Source organism: Sitophilus oryzae, unplaced genomic scaffold, assembly GCF_002938485.1.
Source record: "Sitophilus oryzae breed Bouriz unplaced genomic scaffold, Soryzae_2.0 scaffold_1440_pilon_pilon, whole genome shotgun sequence".
Taxonomy (NCBI): Eukaryota; Metazoa; Arthropoda; class Insecta; order Coleoptera; family Curculionidae; genus Sitophilus; species Sitophilus oryzae.
In genome coordinates, this window is record NW_022146105.1 from 4,922,007 (window position 1) to 4,943,084 (window position 21,078).

General features: G+C 34.2%; 1 protein-coding gene and 1 long non-coding RNA gene across 3 annotated transcripts in view; one reads left to right on the plus strand and one right to left on the minus strand.

Annotated features, from left to right (window-relative positions):
- The window catches only part of LOC115876892, a 91,769-nt gene that overhangs the window by 56,755 nt on the left and 13,936 nt on the right, over positions 1 to 21,078 (minus strand). The window lies entirely within an intron of this gene.
- The window catches only part of LOC115876890 (homeobox protein Nkx-6.1-like), a 43,811-nt gene continuing 33,785 nt past the window's right edge, over positions 11,053 to 21,078 (plus strand). For both annotated transcript variants that reach the window (XM_030892922.1, XM_030892923.1), the window contains exon 1: positions 11,053 to 11,917. In XM_030892922.1, coding sequence (XP_030748782.1) covers positions 11,278 to 11,917 — 640 coding nt within the window. In that variant the 5' untranslated portion in view covers positions 11,053 to 11,277. The remainder of the gene's footprint in view (positions 11,918 to 21,078) is intronic.

The following is a 21,078-nucleotide window of genomic DNA, read 5'->3' on the forward strand; positions in this document are numbered from 1 at the left end:
TTGAACTATGCTACCAGTTAAAATACTTGCACTTATTTCTGGAACACCCTGTATATTCTTGTACTATTTCCAGTGTTATTATTGTAGTTTTTTGTTGTTTCGGCTGTTGTTGCTTTACTTGACCATGGTAGAGATCAATATATTCTGCTAGAATTACTACCTACAAACAATAACATTACTTTTCAATGACCCTAGTCAGCATTTTGTTTTAACTAGGATAATTGACAAATGGGTATTATAATTTTAAATTTAAAAACAGGTTAAAAAGTCTAATAGTTTAGCTACAAGTTTCTTAAAAATTCCGTGTCGATCAGCGTGTTAGCTTTTTATTTGCAGAAAACAGACAATATGGCGCAGTAGTCGAAATCTGTCAGCCAAATTGGCCCCATTTAGGAAATAATAGGTACCTTATACACACATCATAAAGGTTGAAAAGTTTCATTCCTAATACTGCTCCAATAAAATTAATTGCTGGGGTGGGAATTATGACCCTTCAAAAATCTATAACTTATGCCTCTTATACGGCTTTGAATGTGTTCCTCGCTCTCACCATCCAATTATTCTATTCACCAGAGTTTCCAAACTACACCCCTGATGCCGCTCCCCGTAGAAAAAAGCACATCAATAGGAACAGCGGCGTAGCGAACGTAAAGCACGGTCCACACGCAACGACTTATCGCACGATTTGTTTGGTTCGACAAAACGACTTTCTGGAACTGCACAAATTTGGAAGACTGACTTAAAAGTTTGAACTTTTGGGCATAGATTTCGATGGTAGCGTGTGAACACTCAATTGTTGGTGGTATGTCTGACCTACGGCAATTTTCATGAGTTTCTCAGTGAGTTCATTGAACTGTACAAGCTTCCCTTGTTTATGATCTTCCTCTTGCTTGTACCTTTTCCTTGCTTGTGCCTTTCATATACATATACGTATTTTGTTTGGTTTATATAGGGACTAACTAAATCCAGTAAATAATTGTATGTTTTAACGTCCATTCTGAAGAAATTCCTCCAAGTGCGCTTCGCAATTAGTTAACCAATCAGACGACAGAAAGAATATGCATTTTTTGTTCTGGACCATCTTGAATGTTGTCTGTAGTTAAGACGTTTAATTTTCCTATTAATAAAACTAATCACAACAATTTTTTTTGTAATATGGACACAACTTGGTCTGTGCGTCTTATCTGCAACGTTCTGTCGACACAGGCAAATCGTACGATAAGTCATTACGTGTGGACCCCGCGTTACACGTTAAAAACAAACTTTCTATAAGGATTTGATCGTATTGAATAAAGAAGACACAACAAGCAGTAAAAAATACGGAATTTGGATGCTTTCTTGCAAGAACTATAAGGGCAAATGTTCGTAAAAGATAAGAATATTATCTTTATTAGAGAATCACATGCGTATCGAGATATTTGTTGCGCAAAGGTGTGTTTTAAGATGTTCTTTGTGGTATTATGGCTGTAGGCGAAGGGAGCAAGCAAATCGGGGCATGTTAATAATGGCAATTTTGAAGGGATGTAAAATGGAACGTTGCCGGAATAATGCACTTTTATTTTATTTAGGCCTTAAAGAGAATGAACGTCATAAAAGAGAAGTGCATGACTTAGTTAAAGATTTTAGAAAATTGTGATAAAGTTCAGTAGGAAAATATAGTAGGTACTAAAAAAAAGGCAGACATGAAATAAACAGTTTTGAAGAGGTGAATTCATACCAAACATCATGTGCAAAATAACTTAAGGAAAAAAAATAGTAGAAGAATATATTTAGGACAACTAATACACAGCTCGGGATCTCTACTACCAGAAATCAACAGAAGAATTAAGTCAGCATGGAGTAGTTATAGAAGAAACTCAAACATATTCAAATTTAGAATGCCACTCTATCTAAAGAAGAAAAAATTCGACCAATGACCAGTCATCAGTGGCGGACTAAGCCAGTCGGGGGCCCGGGGCGGCAAAGCTAAATGTGGCCCCTGATCTGCACATTTTGTAAAAAGTGAATGACGTACATATGTATAATGTTTGACAAATTTCAAGTATTTATATACTGTACTAATATTGTGATAAAAATCGATATATATGTATATTACAGTCAGTATGTCCCCGGATTGTCTATACAAGAGGAAACTTTTTTATTATTGACTTTTTGAAAAAAATGCGTTCTACGAAACCATTGAAATTAACTTTAATCTTTAAAACTATAAAAAATAATTATTATTCGATATTCTAAACAAAGAAAATTACCCCTTGATTTAATTTCGTAAATAGAAAAATGCCATTGACCATTACTGGGACCTAATAATTGATAATTAAGTAAATATCTCCTTCCATTTATACTGTGTATAGTTTGCGTATACTTATGGTTTTGCATACTCTAATTACAGATTGTTTCATAACTACTGAACACATATTGGCCTTGTTTGCCAGTTGAATAAAAAATTACTTCTTAAGATTTGGAGGCCCCCTAGAAGAAGGGGCCCGGGGCGGACCGCCTCTTCCGCCCCCCCCCCCTTAGTCCGCCACTGCCAGTCATGACCTACGCATGCGAACCTGGACACTTGAAACGAAAATTATAAGGAAACTGCAGGTCGCACAACGCTCAAAGGAATGAAATATGCTGGGAATAACCAAGAAAGACCGTAAAAGAATAGAGTGGATACGACAAAAGATTCAGGTAATAGATGTCATCCACAGAATCAAATCCCTCAATACATGGACAACAGATTGACCACAAAAATTACATCACGAGGAATTAAGAGACCTAGAAGAAGACCAAGCCTTGAGACCGCATAGCCAACAATGGACCCAACTACAGAGTATCTAAATATGTGAGGGATGCTATGCCATAATTGGAAATGGTTGAATAAGCTGAAAATGACGATGATGATGACTCTATCGGAAACAATCACTAAAAAGGCATTTCCTATAATGTTTTAAATCTTTATTATTAATTAAGAGGCGTTTGAATAATAACGGCAAGGAAAAGTTGGGCTGTAAAATGAAATTGACGGATATAAAGCTTAATGCAAGGCAACGTGTGTCCGCGAAAGAAAAGTTTCGATCTTAAAAAGGTCGAGTCGCTTTTATTGAAGCACGAAGGAGACGAAAGGACTTGGAGAAAATTTCATTAGAAAAATGCTCTCATAAAAATAATATAAATTGATTAATGGCTCAAGTAATTGAATCATAGGGCGCGAAGTGAAAAAAGAGCGCGTTCGAAAGGAACGATGAAATTTATTCGCCTATGGAGTTTAAAAAGTTTGTAGTGACAGTTTGCCAAAGAGGGTGGACTTATTGGAATGAATGGGAGCGCGATGCGACGAGCGGGAACCGCAGCAGAGAGAAGTGATTTAACGTCCAGTGGGGCCCTAATTTAATATGGGACCCCTCTGCATTATTAGTTACATATACACAAATACTATTAATGTAATGAAGAAGTTGTAATCCGATTTGCTATACTGATAGCATTTAATAAATGACTTACAATAATGACGTCTGCAGCCTTCGCTCTCCCGGATACTGCTATTTGTTCTTATTAAAATTAATTGGAATGCTCTCTGGCGAAATCACACGAATAAACTTTGCTTTATTATCAGAGATGCACTTATTTACTATTGTAAAGTAAATTTCACGCTCTATTCTAGCGATGTTTATTAACTTTATTATCAGGCAAAAGTCTAATGTTCATTTTAAGTCTCGCACAAATTGAGAAGTTCAAGTTTTATACCAATTCAATTTAAGTTAATTCTTAATTAAATACTACTATTCATGATGAATATTATTAAGATATTTTACAATTTTTCTACGGTCTTTAAAACAACGGTCCAAAAATTTAATTTTCACATAAAACCATTCTGAATATACATAAAATTTCCTACAAATGCTGAAATTTTCATAATTTTATATCTATGATTACTATTTTTCTAAAGCCTTTGAAAATGTGTAAAAATAGCCAATAATGGCAAGTTTTTTCGTTTTTTTTTCATACATCTAGTCGTGAAATTTGGCGATTTTTTGTCGTGACCGATTTTGTTAAAACTACGGTTATTTACAAATTAAAAGGCGCAAAATAAAAAATATAGACCATTGAATTATTACGAGAACAATAATGGATGTAGGAGACGTTTTAACCATCATCAAAAATAGCTTAAAAACAATGGTCCAAAAATTTGATTTTCTAACAAAATGAAGCTAACTAAGCCTTTCAAGGTGTACATTTTCTGAATCTACATAAAATTTCCTAGGAATTCTGAAATTTTCATAATTTTATGACTCTAATTACTATTTTTCTAAAGCCTTTGAAAATGTGTAAAAAAATAGCCAAAAATGGCAATTTTTTCGTGAAAATTGGCGATTTTCATTATGTCACCGACTCTGTTAAAACTGCTGTTATTAACAAATTAAAAGGCGTAGAATAAGAAAATATATGCCATTGCAGTTTTACGAGAACAATAATTGATACGTTTTAACCTTCATCAAACTTCGCTGAAAAGCAAGTATCCAAAAAATAATGTTCCCACAAAGCCAAGGTTCTTAAGCCTTCAAAGGTGTATATATTCAGAATCTACGTAAAATTTCCTACAAATGTTTAGTAGTCAGGCAAACTCCTAAAAATTAAAATACCCATTAAAGTCCAGAGATGTGATAAACTGATTAACAACTCAATAGCTTAAAAAAAAAGAATTCATGAAAGTAACATTTCAACATATTTTAAATAAAAATTAAAAAAAAAAACTGATTTTTACATCTTACTGTATTTAAAACATGGCCTATAACTAATAAATCATGTTGCTATTGAATTATAGTACAAAACAGAGAAAAAAAAACAATATCCAGGTTCTTTTCATCTGTAGAAAAGCACGCCCATATACTTCAAATGTATTATTTGCAAAGAATATAAATATTGTGGAAAATTTATAGCCCCCAAAAAACTGATCTTTCCACCATACTGTAGCATTTTTTATTTCCTTTAATAAAATTGAATTTAAAAATCTATTTTTATTTAAATTTCTTAGTATTGGCGCCATCTATTTGCTAGATGCCAAAGATACGCGCTTGCCTGTTAAGAGAAAGCCATCAGTTCAAATAGTTGTCAGAAATCAATACATTCGAATGGCCAAAACGTTAAAGGCTTCCCAAAATATACTGTTTCATTACGGGAATATAAATATTTCCATCCAAAATCTTTTCGATATATTACATTTATCATTTTAATGTTGCTTATAAAAAATAGGTATTTGCCAAAACAATATTTACTAAAATAATGAAATATATAACGCATTTAAAAATTCGAAAGACTGACTGCAATTTAAAATATTTAGTATAATATTAAAAAATATTCTGTGTACAGGGGGGTCTGAATTGTATTCGGGAAACTTCGGCAGCATATTCTGAAGATAAAAGTAATTAAAAAAGTTCGTATAAATGTGTGGCTTAAAATGCTTCGTTTCGGAGATACAGGGTGTAAAATTTTCATTTTTATTTCGAATTTTTCCAAATAATTTCTGAACTAACATCGATATTTGGATGCAAATTAATGTCTGGATGTTTTTGGATATGAGAAATTTGATTTCGATGTTAATATGACTCCTGCTCGTAGCCACTACATGTTTTTTAATTGAGTTAAAGAGTAATAACTTTTCGTCCGTACCTTTTTTATCTGAAAAAAAAGTCTCTGGGTAAAAATTGCTACGAGGAACCGTTCTTAAGATATTTTGAATGGAAATAGTCAATACATGGTCATTACTGACAAAAAATAAGCATGTTGACTTGATAGTTATTTAACTGAAATGATAATTTGGCAACTTTTTATTTTTTAAGCTAATCATGAATTTTTGTGAAAAACTAAAAGATAAAACAGTTTCTGTTGAATCTTAGACACAAAAACATTTCAAATGTATTATTTCAGACAAATAACTATCCAGTCAACATTTTTGTCAGTTATGACATGTATTGACTATTTCGATGCCAAATATTTTGAGAACCATTATTCGTAGCTATTTTTACCAAAAGGCCTTTTTTACGTAAAAAATTAGGGAAATGTATATTTTCTCACTCATTAGTGTAATACAGGTACGGACGAGAAGTTATTACTTTTCATATATTCATTCTTTATTGTTTTTCATCATTTCAACAGCTAAAAAATATGTAAGTGGCGCCCCCTACAAGTAGGAGTCATACTGTCGTCAAAATCGAATTTCGTATGTCAAAGAATTTTCATCCAAATAGCGACTGTAGCTCAGAAATTATTTTGAAAAAATCATAATAAAAATGAAACTTCTTACACTCTGTATTTCCGAAACGAAGCATTTTAGGACATAAATTTATATGCACTTTTTTCCGAAAATATTTTGGATCACCCTGTATATTATTTATATGAAAGCAAATAGATATTGTAAAAATAAGGAAAAAAGTGTTAATATTTCGAGTTATGGTTTTTTTCTGGACGCAGAAAGAAGGGTCCAGGTGTTAGTCCTGATTTGAAATATCCAAGACGGCAGAGTCCGATTTCCATACAGCCCCCTCCCTAGGCCCCGTCCACACGGAGGATGGATATCTATCTCGAGGGATAAACAATTGAATTTGAAATGCGACTGACCAATGCCGAGTGCAGATTATGATTCCGAAAATTGAATTCAAAAACTTGGTCGGAATCTATAACGCGACCTTCTTGAAATATATATTTCTTGTTTGGCTTCCGATTTCCGATTCCAGGGCCGGACCCGAGAATATCTGACGCTATTTGATATAAACTATACTTTACTTTATATCGTACACATTTCATAGATATATTATTTTTTGATTTTAACTTTCTTTTTTTCCTTTCTTTGTTCTACATACTAAATATGATTGTTGCTTTTTTTGTCTATTTTAATAAAGCTCTTTTCTCATTTTTCTTTTTGATATACGTAACTGCATTTTTATTAAGTATTTCTCAGAGTCAATCCCGGGATTATAGGTTCTAATCTCGGGATTTCAAAACGGGATCCCGATCCCGAAAATTGCAAACCCTAGTTACGGTATAGACAGCCAGCAAACACTGGAAATAGTAGAAGAATATAATAGATATACAGGGTCCGGCAATAGTGCGTCGGGCATCTGTAGCTCCTAGAATAAAAAAATTGGGAATTTTGTTTAAGTGTAAATCTAAAGTATGTACGAGGATGTATTACAGAAAAGTATTATAACTTCTATAGGGTGGCTCAAAAAAGAGTGAGTGGATAGGGATGAGTTTTTTTTAAATGGAACACCCTGTATATTATTTTTAGCTTCCTTCCAGATCACTTTACATAATCCTAAGACATGAGTAAATATATTTCGATAATTTCAGAGATTAATAAATAAATAAAAATTATACTATATTTTTCAGCCTTTCTTAAAAGAAAATATTAATAATTCAAGAACTGTCCTGAAATCAAAACTATAAGTATTAGGTATTTACTTTAGATGGTATGTATTTACTGTGCTATAAATATGGAAATCGTAAATCATACAGGATGTTCAAAACTCTACGCCAAACTTTCTAAAATACAAAATAATTTTTCTTGTTTTTTTTTAATGGAACACCCTGTATATTATTTTTTCAATAGATGGAGAATTAAAAATTGATATTTTTTGTATTTAGAGTATTTCAAAATTTTTAACGGTTCTGCAGATATTCACGGTTTATATTTCATATGGCATTTTCCACAGTAACTTTTTATCAGAGCCACCCAATGATTTTTCTCTCGTATTTTACCATTGAAAGCGCCATATGAAATAATACTGCGTGTATCTGTAAAACTATTAAAATTTTTAAAATACTTTAAATACAAAACATGTTCATTTTTAATTCTCCATCTATTGAAAAAAATATATACAGGGTGTTCCATTTAAAAAAAGCATCCAGATCCACTCACACTTTTTGAATCACCCTATAGTTTAAATATTTTTCTGAAATACATCCTGGGTACATACTTTAGGTTTGCAATTAAACAAAATTCACAACAAAAAAAAATAAAACACTAAATCACCACAATACACCAAAACACTTTTACTTTTACACTGGACGCGCGTTTCGCTAACCATGTTAGCATCATCAGCAGATGATTATAAACTAATTATAAACTGAGTTATTATATTATTAAAACTAATTATAAACTGAGTTTATAATCATCTGCTGATGATGCTAACATGGTTAGCGAAACGCGCGTCCAGTGTAAAAGTAAAAGTGTTTTGGTGTATTGTGGTGATTTAGTGTTTTATTTTGCTGTGAAACACCAAAGGTTCCAACCCTCAACTGTAATAAAATTCACAAGTTTTTTATTCTAGGAGCTACAGATACCCGACGCACTATTGCCGGACCCTGTATATTTGGGACAACTCATAGACTTAAAAAAAATTTAAGTTTATGGGACAACTAATACACAGCTTCCGGAACCGGAAGTCAAGAGAAGAATTAAATTAGCGTAGAGTTCTTATGGAAGAAACTCATATTCAAATCTAGAATGCCACTTTATCTAAAGAAGAAAACATTTGATTAATTACTGAAGAAGACCTACGACAAAATTAATCGTAATCAGTGGCGGATACAGAGGGGGGCCATGGGCCCTGGCCCCCCCTTAGATCTGTAAATTGGGTTAAATATTAGGCTTTTGGATTAAAAATGGCGCCCTAAAAGGCATATTTTGCATTATTCTTTATTTGCCCCCCCCCCTAAAATTAATTTCTGTATCCGCCACTGATCGTAATTATTAATTTCTGTAGGGTACCCACGAAGAATTCAGAGACCTATATAGAAGATGACCAAACCTAAGATGGGACCATATGATATTAGGAAATTAGCAGTGATGTCTTACATCAGCATAGCCAACAATAGACTACAATAGGTCCAATTACAAGGAGATTATCCTTATAACTGGACCCCTGTAATTGGTGTAGCCTCCTTTAAAAATGTAAGGGAGGCTACATCAAAACAAGAAAAGGTTTAATAAGCTCGAAATGATGATACTAATAATAATATAAGCATAATTTATTCGAAATTTTCCTTTTTTGAGCTTAATAAGGCCTTGTTCCACGAACGTCATCCGAAGATTGGGTGGACTTTACAGTTAAAGCTTCCATATAGCATTGGCACTGATGTTTGTGGTCGATTCTCTAAGTGCCCATTTGTTTCCTCTAAAAGGCCCTTTTAGCACGTCTAGTCTACTTTCTATCTTGAGACAATTAGAGAAATTTTATTGTGCTGCTATTTTAGAAAATTTACGGTGTTATTCAATCCAAATTCGGTATATTATTTCGTATATGAACTGTACAAATTAAAAAGCTGTATTATACTATTAGGCAAACAAGATATAAATGGAAAATTAATAGAAATAGCTGAAATTGCTTTAGTTTCATTCGATTAACTCGACGGTCGTTGTTGATTTCTATTGAAAGAGGGGGCGTCAACCCTCTGCATCGCTACATGCACCCCAGGAACGTTAAAAGCCTTTTTGATATTACATGTTTAAATGAGGGTAAGTAATTTAATTATTGGATTGGAATATTTCGTTGAACATCGTTTAATTTCGCCCATATATTTAATAGATCAGTTTAGGTTAGGCGATATGTCAGTTTATTATACGACAATCTAATTATCGTGAAAAAATATCGCATACATAGGTTTAGTTGACTGTCAGATAAAATCACATGGGATGACTATTAAAAGAATGGCAAGAAATGCTTTTTCATGGATTTCTACGAAGACACGAAAGATAACTAAATTTCACTTTAATTAAGATTAATGATATTCTGAAGAGAGATAGAGCTATCTACAGTTCAGAAGACACAAGTAACATCGTTTCATAGCTTTTAAAGATTTTGTTATCAATATAGAGTGGAGAAGGCAGAAGAACAGAAGTGATCCACTTATATCACAACAGACGGAAAGATGGATCTCCAAAATTAGACAGTGGTAAAAGTGCTCTAATTAAAGATGGGTCTAGCACACCAACATGGACAAAGCCATTTAATATCGTATTTAGCCTCATCTTAGATTAGGGTAGATATCTATCTGGTGTTCTTATACTTTTTGTGATCATTGTGTAATTTTTGTGATCCATTCTTTGTCAATCCTCCTTGCTAGGTGATCTGTCTATTGCCATTAAAAGGATTTAATTCTCTAGACCATCGATGGGGTCATTTATCTTATTTACATACTCATAATTTATTAACTAGAGAAGAGGGGTAGTTATTTAATTGTAAAACATTTTTAGCGTTGTGGAACTCTCTACCATTCTACGGTGGATAATTGCTCCGTACCGTTCCCAGAAAGAAATTTATAAATAACATAAAATGTGGTATATATACAAAAGAAATTAATGACACCAATCAATAGAAAATCCGACCAATCCAAGTTTCATAGTCACAACACTGTTCGGAGCAAATTTTATTTAAATCTAGTACTTAAATTTTACCACCCCAGACTCAACCTTTAGATACGCCACTGTGTACGTTACAATTTTGGATCTTGCATGATAAGATACTTAATATAGGGGAAGCGCGTGTAATATGACCGGAATTATAATTAAAATAGTTGATTAAAAATTAATTTTAATAACAAATAAGACACTGATTAGATAAAATAAATACCGTTAAAAATGATTTTAGGAGCTGTGGCGTTACGAGAAGTGTGGAGTGATGCTGGAGCGACGGAGAAGGTGATGCGGTCCAGGGAGCGGAAGCTGCGGCGTGTGTGCGAGCGGCAAGAAGGATCGGAGCGGTTTGAAGCGCCGGAGGGGGAAGGGCGGTTGCAGCCAATGGCGGGCGGTTCCGCGGAGAGCGCGACGCGCCAATGGGAAAGAGCCGCGGCGCCGCGCGACCCTCCTTCTGGCCAATGAAAAAAGCATTAATCTCTTTTAAAAATAGAGCAGAGTGCAACCACGCAGCTCCGCGACACGCACCGAATCGCTAACTGCCATAGAGGCTACCGTAATGAGCTTAACAGTAGCACATATTTAACATGCAGTTCACTCTATAGACATCTCTCCCCACTGCCGATCACCTTGCCACCGCCCACAGACTCACCTCGCCGACTGCATCTCTTCTTGGGAGCGTGTCGCCACTTCATTGTTAAACAACTGTCTGTCGTTGGCGGTTCAGAGCTGGAGCCCGATCCTGCGGCACGGTGTCATGTGCGTGTAGTGAGTGTCGTGCTAGAGTTGAGCCAAGCCACAAATCCTAGCACCAGACTTGTCCCAAAGACGCGGCTCGATCGCGTCCCCCAGCTTCAACTACGGCGTCCCCAGCGGCGATGACGCAGCATAGCGACGCGTCCAGCGACCGCTCCGAAGTGTCCGTCACACCACCGCCGCCGGTGTCCAAGATGCTGGAGTTCGCCAGTCACCAGAACCTGGGACTCTTCAACCTCGAGCACCGAAACATGTTGGCGGCGCCTCTGGCCGCGCTGCACTCCATGGCGGAGATGAAGCAGCACCAGAACCACCTCAGTCCCTCGGACCACATGCACGTGCAGGACAAGAGTGACACCGATGTGCTTTTGGAAAGGACCGGCCTGCACGTGGACCGCTCTGGGCTCAGCTCCAGGAGTCCTTTGGGGGCGACCAGCAACAGTAACAGCTCGCAGGGCGCCAACCCCCACGGCATCGACCACATACTATCCAGACCTTCGCAAATAACGACGGGGCTGTTGCATTTCGCGCATAATTTGGGGTTTACTCAGAACTCTTTAGGGATGGCTGCCAACAGTGCTCAGAACGCTTCCAATACCGGGTTAAGAGGATTCAATATCGCCGCCGCTGCCTTCTTTCATCACCACGCTGCTAATTCGGTTAATAAGCCTCCTGTGGAACTGGGAAGGACGACAGGGGGGCTGTACTGGCCGGGCATACAGAGTCTCAACCCCATCGCCTGGAGGGACCGTCTCAGCAGTAGTAAGTATCTCGCATTTTTTTCCTTATATCATAGTGTCTGCGGTCTCAATTGCGTATAAATTCATTGCCTAACAGCGGTCTAAATAAACAGGCGGCCAAAACGGCAAACGAGGTTGCGTATTAGGGTTAGAAAGTTTGTCTAATGCCAACAAAATTATTATCAGAAACTGGCAAATAGGATAAGCAGACAACATCGCTGTTTGTATGATGTGGAGGAGCAAACATTTGCGATCAACAATTGGTCTAGCCGGTGCGGACATTACTATTTACGATAGGAATTACAGTTGAATAGGTAAACTTGCCGTGAACGTGCAATCATCAACATGCTAGTCTCTGTCTCTTAACACGATACGCACTATTAACAAGCGTTGCACCAAGGAGACTATTTTGCACCGAATACGACATGTACTCTAACACATTTGGAATTTACATTGATATTCTGGTCGGTGTAAACCGACCAGAATATCAGATTACGCTTTCGCTTCGATCAATTAATTTTATACCTGTAACTGGATTTTGCATTAATGATTATGTCAACTTAATTCGATGTTTTTTAATTTGTTTTCTATGAAAAAAATACCTCGATAATTAAACAATACTGCTATTACCTAATATTAAACTGTTCTATATTAAGTGGAGTATACGTATTATTTGGATAATTTAGCTGAAATTAATATAATCAGGCTTAGTTACATTTACAAGTAATAAAATTGTTCGATTTTATCTACGCGACATATGGCCAAGCTTATTACCTTAAACAAACCAATGCCTAAGCGCACAAAATACATTTTAAAACCGGGTATTTATTAGTTACGACAAGCGTATGGCTTTTTCGATAAATTGAAAAATAAGAGAAAATACAGGGAATTAATCAGTTGCTTTTAGATACTCTTAAATCGCTCTAGGCAAAATCCGAACAAATATTTGTTCAAGTGAACGGAACAAAAGTTTCAGCTACTCGCAAAGAAAATAAATCGTTCCAAAACTAATATTTTTATTTAGACCGATTACATGGTCTGTTTGACAAGGAACTAACGGGAAATGTTTTCTGTAAACGTAAAAATTATATATAAAGCACGTTACAGAAGATATGAGATTATATTAGCGGTATATTTTTAGCATTTTTTAAATGTAAACCGAGATTTAAAACTTATTTAAGTAGGTATTTAAATATATTTTAAAGTAACACTATTTCTTCTTTATACATATACCGGGTGCGTCTCAAAAGTGGCTCACCACTATAACTTTTTTATTTTAGAGATAAAAAAACAGGTTTGATATGTTAGTATACTTATGACATAAATTAGGATTGATTGGCGCATTCAATTGTGTTTGGTCACTTTACCGGAAATTACTACAAATTTTGATTTTTAAATGGCACCCTCGGTATTTTTTACTTTATTGAATAGAGAATGACACTCTGAATAGAATTACATATCATATCTATGTCAACTTTTGACATTTTCGCATATGGTTTATTTGAAATTGTAACATGCGGTTCATAACGACAATCTGACTCGATATACCAAGTCTGTGGAAACAAATTATTCTTAAAAAAAATGTTTTTTTTTCCAAATATGCTAATGAGCCAGCCTTATTCTTTGAAAAAATTGAGATATGATTAAAAATACGATTTGGGCATCTTTTAACCGGCCAGGACAAGACAGGAAAAACTTTAGACGATCAAATCTATTTTTCCAAAGCCCCTTGATTAAAAATTAGTGTTTTTAACACAGCCATGGCACTCTAGATTAAAATGTAAAATACGATTTATTTTTGAAGGAAAATTTTAAAAGTTGACATATGATATGTCATTCTATTCAGAGCCTCATTTTCTATGAAATAAAGTAAAAATATACCGAGGGTGCCATTTAAAAATCAAAAGTTGTAGTCATTTCCGGTGAAACAGGAAGTGACCAAAAACAATTGATTACGTCAAGCAATTCTAATTTATATCATATATGTATATAGGTACTAATATATCAAATCTCGTTTTTTACCTGAAAAAAATAAAATAGTTATAGGGGTGAGCCACTTTTGAGACGCACCCGGTATAACTATTAGGGTATTATATTTAAAAATTCCTAAAGCTATTAAACAAATAACTGAAAAATGTATATTTAATCCGTTGGTTGTTTTATATTCAAAAAACGACGATGGCAATTTGTTTACTGAATTTTGGGCTCTAACAAAAAAAAATACTGTTCGTTGGAAGTTGGAATAAATACGATAGTATCGAAAATTTTGAAGACGAAACGAAAGCTTGTCATTATTATACAGGATGTGTGTCTCAATCCCCTTGTTCCATTGACCAGTACTTCTATTGCATTTAAACAAAGAAGATTCAATTTTTCAAGACAATAAACATACATATAAATCTTGAATATTGGAATGGTACCAGTTGATACCACTTATAGTTTAACTGAAAGCGACATTGGAATGTATTTTTGAACCTAACCCTATTTTGGACACATGAAATTAGCCTCCAATTCTTTTTACAACGTGTATCAAAAAAATGTTCTATTCCTCAACATAAACTATTGTGATTGGATAATTCCCATTCCAGATTACACATGGAGTCTTCCAGGTTCTTGAGTTCTGCTTTAAGTGCAGTGGTCCAGTTAGTGGAGTGTTCGCTCCTTTTCGAGCTAGAACGTTTGCTTTTTCATTCTTCATTCTTCTTCATTCCCTGCTAAGGGTAAGAGGACTTTATTTTCTTTGCCTAAGAAAAGATGGCTATTCCGTGTTTCCGATAGTTCTTATGTTGCGCGCACCTTTTAATAGCGGTTCGAGTATTTAGTTTTTGTCTCAAATACTCCAAATTCTGTTCCTGCTCTGGTTTTGGTACCGGTATACCAGATTATAGCATAGTCTTTGAACTGCTGAGCAAACGTTTCTCTCTTCCAATTCTTTTTGTTGCTCAATACTACAGTGAGGTGTAGGGCGCACCAAATAATATTTTTTTTTATTTTAGTTATCTTGAAAATATTTCTTTCACGATGATCAAAAAAATTCTCTAGTAAAGTTTGAACTCTTAATATTAATATTAACCCATTAACGCCCGCCGTACTCAAATGAGTACAGTTATTTTGGACAAACTCTGCCATCTGATGGGCAATATATTAAGTTGTTAGCTATCGCGCCATATTTTATTAATCTCTGGGCAGTGTTTACTGATAGTTGACAGGTATTGGTGTGTTTTGAAAAGATTAGTTACAGTTTTAAAATATGACTTATTTTTGAACCTGGTAAGTAAAGTGAATATAATATATTTAGGAGGCTATTTGTATAATTATTGACAAATTACGCCAAATATCTATTTTATATGTATTAAACAAGTGGTAAAAATTAGCCATAGATTCATAACCTCATTTCCTGAAACGTGAATCAGCGCCAAACACGGATGTACTCAAATGAGTACAGTGGGCTCAAGTATGAATTTTTAATTTCAAGCTACGTTTTGTTTCAGAAATGGATGACGACTTTCAACCAATAACGACCACAAGTTTTTATGGTCGAAAAATATTTTCTACATTGCAAGAAGCTGCGGATGCAATTGAGAGTCACGAAGACGAGGCTGATGTAATAGTCCTGCCACCAGAACCGGATGTTCTCACCGATCAAGAAGAGTTTGATGATGATAATATTATGGAAAGCCATATTCCAAACGATGTGCCCGGATATATTGAAGTAAATTTTGGCAATACAGACGAATGGAGTGACAGTGACGACGAGCCATTATCAATATTTGTCAGCAAGCGTCCTCGTGCCGAAGAGAGAAATCCTGTATGGGAGAAAATTGAGCCGGTTTATGTTTTCTCACGTGACACAGAAAATGGCGCTAATGATCGTTTAGAAAAAGTAAAGGAAAGTTTACGTGGCTATAATCCAGTGCAAATTTTTGAGAAACTGTTTGACGATAATGTGTTCCAACTTATGATAGAGCAATCAATTATTTACTCTCGACAGAAAAATAATCATGATTTTTTTGCTACCATGGAAGAAATGAAAATTTTCATTGGAATTTTGTTGCTCTCTGGGTATCACAAATTGCCACAACAGAGGATGTATTGGTCTTTAGATGAAGATTTAGGTGTCAAAATTGTTTCGGGATCTATCTCACGCAATAGATTTCTAGAAATAAAAAGATACCTACATTTTGCAGATAATGATAAAATAAATAAAAATGATAAAATGTTCAAGTTACGGCCCCTTATGGACATTTTGAACAAAAATTTTAGACAGTGGGGATTTTTTCATAAATCTCTGAGCGTGGATGAAGCAATGGTGAAATATTTTGGGCACCACTCCGCCAAACAATTTATCCGCGGAAAACCAGTCCGCTTCGGATTCAAGGATTGGATGTTGTGCAGTTCAACCGGGTATTGCTACGCGTTTGACACCTATTGTGGCAAAAACAGTGAGAAGAAGGGGCAATCACTTGGTCTTGGTGCTGATGTGGTAATTTCATTGCTAGAACATCTAGACAACCCAGCTGACCACATAGTGTACTTTGACAATTTTTTTACCACTCTTCGTCTCATGAACCAATTGACAGCTAAAGGTATACGTGCTACAGGCACTATTCGTGAAAATCGGCAGAAGAATTGTAACATTCAGTCTTCTAAAATGATGGACAAAGAGGAAAGGGGCACATACGACTATAGATTTAACTGTGAGAATAACTTACTGATTGTGAAATGGAAAGACAATAGTGTTTGCTCAATGGCTAGTAATCACGATTTTATTGAACCTCTCAACTACGTCAAGCGATGGTCGCGAGCCAAAAAGGAGATAACTACGGTCCAACAACCTTTGGTTTTTCAAAATTATAATGCTGGAATGGGCGGCGTTGACTTGAATGACCAGGCAACAAATACTTACAGAATAAGCATAAGGGGCAAGAAATGGTGGTGGTGTTTATTCACTCATATGGTCAATGTAACCATGACAAATTCCTGGAAGTTACATCAAATTTGTGCCTCGCCGGAAGAAAAAATTAGCCTTCTTGACTTTACAAGATATGTTGCTCGGTATTATCTCCGCTTGAACAATAAAACTCGTAAAACTAATCGACCATGTCAAGTTCCTGGTGCTGTGAGATATGACAATGTTGGTCACTTCCCAGAGAAGATTGAGAAACAGCTTAGATGTAGCGTGTGCCATTTGCGTATTAGATGGCGTTGTAAAAAGTGCATTGTTACACTTTGCGTAGAAAGAGAGTGTTTTGAGAAATATCATACTTAAAAATATTTTATTTATGACCTAAGTTTTTTATTTGTATAGGTATAACAAAAATAACTAGTATATTTTCACTTATTTTGTTAAAAATACTTTAAATAGATATAGTTTTGTAGTATTAAAGGAGTAGTATTTTATACACCCATTAGCCCAGTGTACTTATTTGAGTACGGCGCCATATTGCATTCCTAAAAGCCCAGATTGCCATTTTTTTATATTTCTAACTATTACTTACACCCAACTGAGTTACTTTTTCTAATAAAATTGGGTATTTTATTATTAATTTGCATTTGGGCCTTAATGGGTTAAGTGGTGTCCTATCGTGATTTTCTGTTTCCCATTTATAAATAACACGAGAAAAAAATGTTTTTTTTAATTTTACTGCTTTCTAACAAATCAGCGTGTTGTTGTAAACATCAATACATATTCTTGTAGGAAATTGAAGGATATTCAAAAAAGGTCTGATATGATTTTTCATTTAATCGACTCGTTTGAAAGTTATTAAAGAGGAAGCAGATTTAGCTAATAAAAAAAATATTATCTAAAGAGCTATATAGTCCCTTGCGTACTGCACTTTTTCATCAATAGAGCAGTCATGGGTTCGTTTTTATTTTACTGGAGAAAACCAAATTACACTAAAACTAGTAGTATTGGGCAATATACAAAAATAAATGGCTACATATATAATCAGAATTATTCCTAATTATTGTAGGTAATTAGCGATAATTAATAATTATTATAATTTCAATGTTTAGCAAAGAACACTTGATGAACAGGATATTTTATGTTTTTGCGCCATTATTTTGTGATAAAATATAAAAAATTGTGAAAGTTATCATATACGATTTGAAGTTGAACTTTAACCTTCAATAACTTTCAAACGAGTCGATTAAATGAAAAATCACAGAAGACCGTTCAATTTCCTACAAGAATATGTATTGATGTTCAACAACACGCTGATTTATTAGAACGCAATCAAATTAAAAAGAACTTAATATTAAGATCTCAAACATTACCAAAAAATTTTTTCATGATCTTCACGATAATTAAAAGAAAAAAATATATTTTTTTTGGTGCACCCAAATGACGTGTTTCACAAAGTTGTATATTCTTCTTATGTCATCCACTGGGAGCTGGAGGTATAGAATTTTCCTTTTGATGGTGTTCCAAGCTCGTGAAGTTAGAAACCCGGACATGCCCGGGTAAATCCGATTGGCGTGTTAAGTTGTCGTTTTGCAGTGAATTATGCAGGCCCTTAAGCCAGAGGGTGCGAAAAATATCATAAATCCGTAAGCGAGAGCACGCGGAACGACAGCCATCAGATTTAGGCAATTAATATTTGGGCTTATTTGATTTGGCCAGTTAATAACGCGCCGGCCAGATGGCGCAGAACAAATAACGCATACGTCACCGTCCATTACGTTTGAGGTGCAAGGGCCGATCCGGTCTCAGCCACTGCGATCACCTATCGCCGGCTATTGTGATATACGATGTAATAATGCTGCAAACATATGTGGCTCTCTAGCCGATAACGAAATCGCGCTATCGATACCGACTAATCAACTCGGCTAATGAAGAAAAGCATATGTCGACCGTATTCTAAAACTAATAATTATCATTTCATAAACAGCCTTGTTTGTTTATATGTTAGCTACGTCTGACAAATCTTCGCAAATAACTTTTCATTATCGCTATTATTATTTTATGACAGTTATTAATTCCAGTAACATTTATCGTATTAATAATCAAGAATCTTTGGAAAACAACACAAAAAATTCTTCTACCTCTAGGAAATGTATATTTTCTCAGTTAAATAAACTAACGTTAACATTTTAATTCGTAAAGGAACAACACGTTTTATATCTTATAAATGTTTAGTACCTAACAGAATAAAATTAAAAGCATGATAAAATTCCAAGGGAATGATCCTCGTAAATCTAATTTTATAGCTTTAGACTCGCAGTTTTTGTCAAACACAAGTCAGGCCACAATGCACCAAACTCGCCGCTTTTTTAAAAAACTGGACAACATATTCAGCTAACCATGTTATCATCAGCAGTTCACTAATGCTAATGTGAACGTTTTAATTTGCTAATGATGTTAACATCAATAACGTTAAGCTAATCATGTTAACATCAATAACAGATGAATTAAACTGAAGCTGTTGTTTTAATCTGCTATTAGTATTTACTAACATGATTAGCATAATATTAGTGTGATCAGCAATTTTTAATCACTAGCGTAGCGTTAGTATCATTAGCAAGTTAAAAAATAACTTCAGTTATTATAATTATCTTAGCTAGGTTTGACAAATCTTCGCAAATAACTTTTCATTATCGCTATTATTATTTTATGACAGTTATTATTTCCAGTAACATTTATCGTATTAATAATCAAGAATCTTTGGAAAACAACAGAAAAAATCCTTCTACCTATAGGAAATGTATAATTTCTCAGTTAAATAAACTAACGTTGACATTTTAATTCGTAAAGAAACAACACGTTTTATAACTTATAAATGTTTAGTACCTAACAAAATAAAATTAAAAGCATGATAAAATTCCAAGGGAATGATCCTCGTAAATCTAATTTTACAGCTTTAGACTCGCAGTTTTTGTCAAACACAAATCAGCCACAATACACCAAACTTCCCGCCTTTTTAAAAACACTGGACAACATATTCAGCTAATCATGTTATCATCAGCAGTTGATTAAAGCTAATGTGAACGTTTTAATCTGTTAATGACACTAACGTTAAGCTAATCATGTTAACATCAATAAGAGATGAATTAAACTGAAGCTATTGTTTTAATCTGCTATTGGTATTTACTAACATGATTACCATAATATTAGTATGCTGAGCAATTTTTAATCATTAGCATAACGTTAGTATCATTAGCAAGTTAAAAAAAATAACTTCAGTTATTATAATCATATTAGCTACATTTGACAAATCTTCGCAAATAACTTTTCATTACCGCTATTATTATTTTGTGACAGTTATTAATTCCAGTAACATTTATCGTATTAATAATCAAGAATCTTTGGAAAACAACAGAAAAAATCCTTCTACTATTTTCTCAGCTATTTTCTCAGTTAAATAAACTAACGTTAACATTTTAATTCGTAAAGAAACAACACGTTTTATATCTTATAAATGTTTAGTACCTAACAAAATAAAATTAAAAGCATGATAAAGTTCCAAGGGAATGATCCTCGTAAATCTAATTTTATAGCTTTAGACTCGCAGTTTTTGTCAAACACAAGTCAGGCCACAATGCACCAAACTCGCCGCTTTTTTAAAAACACTGGACAACATATTCAGCTAACCATGTTATCATCAGCAGTTCACTAATGCTAATGTGAACGTTTTAATTTGCTAATGATACTAACGTTAAGCTAATTATGTTAACATCAATAACAGATGAATTAAACTGAAGCTGTTGTTTTAATCTGCTATTAGTATTTACTAACATGATTAACATAAAATTAGTATAGTCAGCAATTTTTAAGCATTAGCGTAACGTTAGTATCATTAGCAAGTTAAAAAAATGAGTTCATTTATTATAATCATCTAATGAAAATGATAAAATTGTTAGCGTAATGATATTAAAACGTTATTCTTATTTTTGTGTAATAATGTTAGGATTATCAGCAAACTAAAACAATAATTTCAGTGTTAATCATTTTACAATGATGCTAACATGATTAGTAGAGGAAATGAAGGTAATTCGGAATACCTACTGTTGGTAATTTGGAATACTAACTTATTGAAGCTATGTGCTATCTGGTTAAATATATTAGTATAAACTGCTAGTTCTTGTATTTAGTTGGACAACAGATTTTGTAATTATTTAAATTTTTAGTACAGGGCAAAAATATGTCAAAAATTAATTGTGATGTGAGAAAATTAAATCGGC